The following is a 9,172-nucleotide window of genomic DNA, read 5'->3' as shown; positions in this document are numbered from 1 at the left end:
TGCTCCTGGGAGAAAAGGGAGTCATAACAACACCTTTTTATCAGGCCGTTCGCAATCATTATTATTTTCTAGTACCGTCCTGTCCAGTATAGCGGCTACTAGCCACAGGTGGCTGCTTAGATTTAAGTTAATTAGGACCAAATAAAAGGAAAATTTCTCTTCCTTGGTGCACAAGCCCCATTTCAAACTCTCAAAGCTATGTGCTCCCGGTGGCTCAGTCCTAGGCAGTGTAGACGGAGACCGTCTCCACCACAGGGAAGGCTGTAAAGGACAGCACTGCTACATCCTGGTGACCACAAAAGGATGAAAAGGAGCTCATGCAGAAGGTATCAGGGTCCCACTGGACACTGTGCCCTGTGGGTGGGGACACACGGGATAGAAGATGTTTGCTATTATCAATCAGATTTCCTGAAGATAAATTCCCAGGAGAATGAGTGCTGAGCAAAGGGTATGGCGTGTCGATCATTGTTGGGAAGCGCTGACTTACCGCTTTTTCTTTGAATTCTGACCAGAGGCCATATTTGTCCTTCCGGGTCACAGAAGGACAGCCTTACAATAGTAAGTGCCTCAGAGACGTATGCCGTGAACCATCCGCTTCTCCAGAGCAGCAGTGAAGGGATTCTTACCCCTCTGGCACTGCACATGTATTTTTTAAATTAGAAGGAAGTAGCGTGGATCCAGGCGATTTAGATGCTCCATGGGACCGGTTTCTCTGGAACAACTCCTTCGCTTTGTTAGGTCCCTTACCCTCAGCCCGCTGGGAGCTGCTTGTTCACACAGGAGGGACATTTCTCTTGCATCCTCAGTTGGATACTGGAGGTTTTCTCTCGTTTTTGGTACTAGGCAGTGGGTTTTGACCGCACCACGGCCTGGCTGAGGATAGGGAATCATTTCCTTGGAATCCCATTGTTTCGGTGTAGCTCTCATACAGACGGATGTTGTCACAGAAGGTCCGTGAGCTCGCCTGGGGTCCTGCAGCCTGGCTGGATGGTTTTGCCACCTGAGGTGGTGGGGCCTCCAGCCCAGCAGGAGGCCCAGCTTCACTCCCCCAAGGCTCAGGGCTGAGCATCGTCAGGCAGATGGGCCTGGTGCACCGGCCCTACCAGCAGCAAAGAGAAGGGACTCCTCTAGCCTACAGGTGACAAGGCCTTTATTGTACAAACCACCAACGCCTCGTCCTGCCTCTACTGATTATATCATAAGTGATGTTTCTAGAATTCACAGATGCAAACGCTAGAATCTCAGCCTAGTTAATACATGCACAAAAATAATATGCTTAAAAACAAGTCATAACTTCCTTTCTTTTCCATTTTATTTTGAGTTTGGGGTTCTAATTTTCCAATATATCATCCAAACTCAGATGTTAACACAAAATAATAACACATTAACCCAAACTAATAAGCCACTTAACATCCATATTTATGAGTGTGTAAAACCAATCACATTATGTTGATCAGGAACAGTTTTTTACATTTACATTTTTTTACATTTTACATTTAAATTCACTATTTATTCACATTAAATAGTGAATCCTGATCAAATAATACAATATAAATGAGCTAAAAACTTGGCTTTCAAGTATTATTTATGCATTATATGATTTTACTTAATATAGTAGATGCCTCTTAAATTATTTTATTTCATGAAATGCAAATTTCCAAACCATCTTTTAATTACAGATATTTTCTGGAATTATCACTTAAAATGTCATTTGTGCTCCTTCAATAATCTTAAGTATAGTTCTCATAATTTTCCATCTTATGATGAATTTATGGGGAAACCACAGAATAGCTGCTAGATTTCCATTAGATCAGCATATTCAATACACTTAACCTTTCACCCTCACCCCTCATTCAGAAACATGTTTTGCAGTGTTTTATTGGACATTCTCAGAAATTTCTAGTTTACCTCACACGTGAATTATGTTCAAGTGCTACCTGGAATGGATGAAAGCCAGTATTTTTCCCGTCATTTGCATTAGATTCTGTTTATATCCATAGCTTATTTTGCTCCACGTTAAAAGGATCCGTTCATCAAGGAAAAAATTCTATTACTGTGAACGATTTGGGGTGTTGTTACTTTAAATATTTTGCCAGGTGCAAAGTAAGACAGTTTTCGTGTGAGCACAATTAAGGTAAAGGCTCAATGATTAAACTCTGCTGGACTCTGACACATATCAAAGGCATCTATATATATGCAAAGTAGAGTTTTATAGGGGAACCTCATTCATTCAGGGTCTGTGATCATCTGAACATGGATGGAAGTTTGCTTCTTATCCAGGTTGTGGACAAATAAATGAGTGTACATACTGCTTGTTATGCTGAGTCATATCATGTGACATTTTATTAAGACCAGTGGAAATGCTTTTTAATTGGTTTGATAATTATATTGAATTATACAATATTTTAAAACCCATAATTTGGCAAATGAATGCCTCTTGAGTCATAATTGCCCAGGAAAATTTGCACTTCTTTTTCTTCAAATGAATCCCTCCTCATTTGTAAAAACTGGCCAAAAAACTTAACATTAATTGAATTATGAATTATGTTCAAAGATTTTTAAGAACTGGCTGCATGCCCATTTTGATTGGCTTGGAAAAATACATTAAAAAGTGTCTCAGTATTGATCTGCCCATCAAAAAGTCTGGCTCCACATTGAAAGCAGTACAATTTTATTAGTGATGAAAGCAGTTACTTTTTGGTAGTCCATAAACAAAATTATGTAACATAAAAGTTCCTTAAGTGATTGTTTAAAAAAATTCTTTACTGAATAGCACCGCATTCGATGGTTTGTATTCGTTTCGCTTTTTGGGTAATCCTGAGCATTCCTAAGAAAGGAAATGAAAAACACAAAAAAAAACATTTTTAGCATAACCAGCTGTGAATTCCCCGTGTCGGCCTGGCATGGGGAAATGATTAGGAGCTAACGTGATACTGTGAATTTCCAGGTATATACGGCATCTGTGCAGAAAAGAGCCACCATGGCAGGCCTGACTGCCGATGGCTGGGAGCCCTGCTTGCAGGGTTGACCCTTGGCTGGCATCTGGGAGCCTGGGTTTGGGGAGGCCCCCTTAAGTGCCAGGGTGGATCACTGTGCCCAGATGCTTATGCAGCAGTGGGTCCACGCCCAGCACCTGCTTCCTTCTGGAGTCTGGAATGCTGGTGTGTGCCAGGCACAGGAGGCCTGTAATAAATCACTGGCTATGTGCTGCATCTGGTGGGTCCTCCTAGCAAATCATCAAACCCGGAAGTAAGCTGGGGCCTCCCAGCACGGTACCTTGTCAGTGTACCTCACAGAACATCTGAGGACCACGTGTTGGTGTTGACGTCACTTGTGGATGACAGGGCCCAGCATCACAACACGTCAGAAGAGATGCTGGTGGCAGTGCTCAGACATTGTTCTCAGTGCAGTAGTTAAGACGCTTTCTTCAAGTTGTCCTAAGAACTGTAGGTTATGAGCTTGCCACCTACTGTGAAACTTAAAGTTTCATTCTTTAGTTGGATTTACTTAATTTTTTTTCTTAAAGAAACTTTCTCCAAATCCCCAGTTTTCAGCACTGTGCCCAGTTGAATATATGTGTGAGATTACTTGAAGAGGCTTCTAACCGTGCTTGACAGCTCTGGTCTCTCCCGGTCTGGTCCCAACCCTATAGGTCCCACAGTCTCTCCACCCCACACATACCCCGAGCTGTGCCAGGACTGTTACACCCCTCCTGACATTGAGGTCCACCTAGGTCCCCTTTGCAATACATGAAGAAGTTTCATCTTCAGGGTTTTGTGTGTGACTAAGTACTCTTAACTCCTAGGAAAAGTGATGTGCAGATATAACCACATTTAATAATGATTTTCAGTATTTATTATATGACAGAGTCTGAATCTAAACTCAAATTTATGTGTGATATCGGCCTTAATAAATTAATAAGCAGAGTACACGTATGCCAAATGAAATGACCATGCTGTCTAAAATAAATTTTAAATAAGAAAAAATATCCTCCACCTTTGATTTCATAAATCTTGTCCACCTTTCACATGTACCAATGAGTTATAAATTGATTTTCCCTTCCCTTTGAAGGTGCTGCCATACCGATTCTGATATCAGGACTACAGCTGGTTGTCATTTAATCACTTAGAGCAGATTCGGCTCTAACTTAAATTTTAGGATGCTCTGGACCAAGGCTCGTGGTTATAGGAACCCACAGGTTCATATGGAGGCACAAAATGAGATGCAAAAACCAGGAGGATGTACACAGATAACTCAAAATAAGACACTTCCTGAACCTCTGTCGGCCTTCAGTTTGGACGGCCGTGAACTACCTAGCAAATTTCAGTATTTCTGAAGCTCTAGAAGTCACTTTAAAATATAAAGTATTTATATATGAAAATGCAAAAATATACCTATTTACTTACAGTGAAACCATAACTTTTTGCCCAGTCATATGACGAAATCTATATCGTCTATTTAATAAATACGTGATTTAAAATGTATTGATAGTAGTTCACTAACAGTAAGAGGAAACCTTGTCTCTGGAAAACTTCCCAGAAAACAATAACCAGATTCGAGCACTTAGTAGACCTTTGAGGCCAAGTAGATAGCAAGGACATCTAGAGAAATTACTCAAACTTCTTCTTACTTGGGTGTGTGTAGCAGTTCAACTCTAGGTTAGTTGTCTAACATGCAGAATGGTCAGCTACTAAGGAGACACCTCTGGGATCCTTACAGTAGAGTTTTTCAAAGAATACGTATGTGAGACCAGCCTGGTCCTCCAAGCATGGTAAGCAGACCAGCACTGGTCCGGGAACGTTTGTTATTAGTCTACGACTAGATCAGTGTAGAAACTGAACATATTTGGAAGGTTTTATAGCAATTTGACATAGCATGGCAACCTAATATGTGATCATTTTTCTAGCAGTTCATTGTTCGTGTATTTTACAGAAGTATTGGTCAGTGATGGATAGGAATTTTTTTAATGGCCCTTCACCACAGGTTGTTTAGGAATGCTTGTTAAAAATTCCGTTTCCTTGGGAGTTCCCTGGTGATCCAGTGGTTAAGACTCCGCCCTTGCAATGCAGGGGGCATGGGTTCGATCCCTGGTCTGGTCGGGGGAACTAAGATCCCACATGCCACGTGGCACGGCCAAAAAAAAAAACTCCATTTCCTGGACCCCAACATACACCAGGGAACCCACGTCTCTAGGGATGGCGACAAGCCCGGGAATCCGCATTTTAACAAACTGCCAGGTCGTCCTTTCATGCTGAAGGCTGAGAACTGCTTTCGAGGAAGGACAGCAGCATCTCTCAGGAATGACAGTGGCTTCTGAAATCCACCCACTTGGAGACCAGAGTTGCAAAGGCGACAGCTAGTGCACGCTGGTCGCAGCCTCTGTGGATGAGGCTGTGTTCTGGGCTGACAGTAACGAGAGTGTGGTTTCTAGACACAGTTCCACGCTCATTTATCAAAAGCTTTTGTGCAAAAGACACCCTTGAAGGGGACGTCCCTCGTGGCGCAGTGGTTAAGAATCCGCCTGCCAATGCAGGGGACACGGGTTTGAGCCCTGGTCCGGGAAGATCCCACATGCCGCGGAGCAACTAAGCCCGCGAACCACAGCTACTGAGCCCGCGTGCCACAACTACTGAAGCCGGCGCACCTAGAGCCCGTGCACCGCAACGAAGAGTAGCCCCTGCTCTTCACAACTAGAGAAAGACTGTGCACAGCAATGAAGACCCAATGCAGCCAAAAATAAATAAATAAATAAATTTATTTTTAAAAAAATTAAAAAAGATACCCTTGAAGCCTCTGCACTGCGCTGCAGGAAAACTGTTGTAATAAATATACAGGGGGAGGATGTTCAGGAATGAAGGATTCTGGGATGCTTTGATGTGGTTCCTTGGGCACAGCTGGCCACACGCCACGCCCAGGGAAGGGAAGGGAGAGCGGGCAGCCAGCGCGCACCCTGATGGGCAAACACTGAAGCGTCCCAGCTCCATAGACACAGGCCTGTGACTCTCACCCAGAGACACACACGGCAGAGGCGGCCTTGCTCATCAAAGGTTTAAAGTCAAAAAAAAAAAAAAGAAAGAAAGAAAAAAGGGGCTTCCCTGGTGGCGCAGTGGTTGAGAGTCCGCTTGCCGATGCAGGGGACACGGGTTCGTGCCCCGGTCTGGGAGGATCCCACATGCCGCGGAGTGGCTGGGCCTGTGAGCCATGGCCGCTGAGCCTGCGCGTCCGGAGCCTGTGCTCCGCAACGGGAGAGGCCACAATAGTGAGAGGACCGCGTACCTCAAAAACAAACAAACAACAAAACAACAGGAATAAACGAATGTAATTCTCCGGGCACATGGCTTTCTCATCCACTGTGTCAATTCCTCATGGGTGATTTTGTGAGGATGAGGAGAAACGTACACAGAGCAGGGATACCAGGGGGAAGGAGGGGGCAGGATAGTTTGGGAGTTTGGGATTGACGTGTACACACTACTATATTTAAGAGAGATAACCAATAAGGACCTACTGTATAGCGCAGGGAACTCTGCTCAATATCCTGTAATAACCTAAGTGGGAAAAGAATTTTAAAAAGAATTTTAAAAAAACAAAAGAGGCAGAGATCTTATCGCCTGTGCGATGCTGGGCTGGTGCCCACCCCCTCGGTGACTTGAGGAAGAAGGTGCTGGTCCTCGGTTCTCTCTTGGCTTCACCTGGATCACGGTCACGGTGGGCGGGCCCACGGACGCTCAGACGCGGGAGAGGAGAAGGGAGCCCGCAGAGCTGGGAGGAAGAGGGGGACTGACCAGGGACTTGTTTCGACGCAGCTGTTGGGAACAGCGTCACTTCTTAGACCTTGACCTGAAGAATCTGTGTCTCTCGTTAGGAGCATGGTTTACTCTCAGCCACAGCAGTTTCGTGGCCCTCAAGGCACATCCTGACGTCTTCTCAACAGGACACCAGGGTCCTCTCTGGCATCCTTTCTGCTTCCTCTCCGCTTCTTCCCCCCACCCCGCCCCGCCCAAGATGGTACCTGCGGGTTCAGGCCTCACCTCCCTGGGGACCTTTCTGGATCCCCAGGCAAAACCAAGCCCTTCCCACTGCTCCCCTGGGCCCCTCGTGCCGTACTTTCTCCAGTTGTGGGGATTTTCATGATGCACGCACAGTTGATTAATTAGAAATACGATTGTTCTCTGCAAAGAAACCTTGTCTGTAACAGGAGCTAAATGTGTGACTTCATGTGTTTTTCATAACAAGGGATATCCTTTCATAAAAGGCTAAGCATATTTTTTATTCTTTTGTTTTCCTCTTGGGATTTTTTGTTGTTGTTGTTGTTGTTTTGTTTTGTTTTGTTTTGTTTTTGGCTGCAGCATGTGGCATGTGGGATCTTAGTTCCCCACCCAGGGATCGAACCCACACCCCTTTCATTGGAAGCGCGGAGTCTTAACCACTGGATCTCCAGGGAAGTCCATATGTTTTTTAAGTTTAAAGAATGTTAACAAAGATGATGGTGGAGCTAGGAAAGGAAAGCTCTTCAGCATAGATCCAGAACGAGATCTGCTCAATGGTCATATGGCTTTATAGCTATTTTGAACATTAGAAAAAAAAGAAGAAATGAAAGCAACTTTAATACTGATAGTTCCAGTGAGAAAAATAATTTTAATATTAATTTTGAACTCTGTGTCTCCATCTCTTTCCATTTAAGCAACTATTTTAGCATCTGTTTTTCTATAACATGCGCTTCTTTGTTATATCACAGTCCTGCTGCAAATCAGTTGCACCTGCATGTAGAAGGTGGTACATGATATTCTGACTTGGGGATGCAGATCTGGCGCTGACTGTCCTTTCCCTAAGTTTGATCACTTTTGTCTTTTCTTCTCTCATTCCTGGGGCCCCAGCGGTCAACTGGGCGAGTGAATGTTTCATAGCATGACGTCTTAACACGCACCCAGCCCCCAAACCGCATGCATGGCACTCACTGGAAGTTAGAGCCACAAAGTGAAGCCGACAAGGAAGGGGGCACAGGGCAGGAATCTCCGGCCCCAGCCGTGCCCCTCCACCCCCTCCCCTTCAAAGACGTCCCCCACCTGGTTACCTTTAAAAAAGCAAGAAAGCAGGTCATATAGTCATTCAACAAGCATGGGCCCCCAACTCTCCACCAGATACTGTGCTCGCCACTAGTGACAGAAAGATGGATGAGGCCCAGCCCTAACCCCAGATCCCCTGCCGTCTGGTGGGAAAGACAGACTGTAAACAGACAATTCCAATGTCACGGGCAGAAGGACAGAGAGATGCGTAGACAGACAGGGAAGACACGACCGCGAATCCGGATCCAGCGTGAGGGCCGACGCGGCCCCTCCCCGCGTTGCTCACGGCTCCGGTCTCTCCTGCAGGCATCCTGCTCATGATGGCCCTGTGCGGCGAGGTGCACGTGTACGAGTACATCCCGTCCATGAGGCAGACGGACCTGTGCCACTACCACGAGCCCTACTACGACGCGGCCTGCACGCTGGGCGCCTACCACCCGCTGCTCTACGAGAAGCTGCTGGTGCAGCGGCTCAACACGGGCGCCCAGGGCGACCTGCACCAGAAGGGCAAGGTCGTGCTGCCCGGGCTGCGGGCCGTGCGCTGCCCGCCGGGAGCCTGAGGGGCCGGCCGGGCTCCGTCCGAGTCCTGGAGATGCTGGAAGGTGCCCTGGAGGTGGCGCGGCCTTCGGTCGCCAGCTGTGACTTCGTGGTGGCCACGGGGGTCCTTCCCTTTCTAAGCCATTGAGTATTTACAACTGCTTTGAATATAGAAATGGAACTCAAAGAAATAAACTCAAGAAAGTTGCAAAAAACTTCTGTAAAGGATAGCTAGAAAAAAAGCAAATGTATAACAAATGGGTAAATGGCTTCAAAATGTTAGTCTTCTCTTGACTAGGGCTGGTTTCAGCAGCAGGTGTCAGGGATACACCGGATAGATGACACAGTTTGTACCTGGAAGCACCCATGCTGAGGGACAGTACATGTCCCATCAATTGTGCCACTTGTACGTGCACTTGTCATGAAAGAACGTAGAGTTGATGACGAACGTCTGGATTAGCGCCCAGGCATGTTTACACTAACAGCAGAATCCGCGGTATATCCTTTGAAGGGTTTCTAGCCCTCGGCATCCCCATCTCTGCTCCCATCTGCCACCGAGGCTTTGCTCTTTG

General features: G+C 45.9%; 1 protein-coding gene across 1 annotated transcript in view; it reads left to right on the top strand.

Moving 5' to 3' along the window:
• Positions 1-8,623, top strand: part of ST6GAL2 (ST6 beta-galactoside alpha-2,6-sialyltransferase 2) — a gene marked incomplete at both ends in the record, with an annotated part of 22,009 nt that extends 13,386 nt beyond the window's left edge. The window contains 1 exon segment of the mRNA XM_079721109.1: positions 8,370-8,623. Coding sequence (XP_079577235.1) covers positions 8,370-8,623 — 254 coding nt within the window.
• Positions 8,624-9,172: the final 549 nt, after the last annotated feature.

This window comes from Hyperoodon ampullatus (genome assembly GCF_949752795.1).
Source record: "Hyperoodon ampullatus genome assembly, chromosome: 15".
NCBI classification, from domain to species: Eukaryota; Metazoa; Chordata; class Mammalia; order Artiodactyla; family Ziphiidae; genus Hyperoodon; species Hyperoodon ampullatus.
The sequence above is the reverse complement of the archived record's forward strand: the minus strand, read 5'-3'. Positions and strand labels throughout refer to the sequence as shown.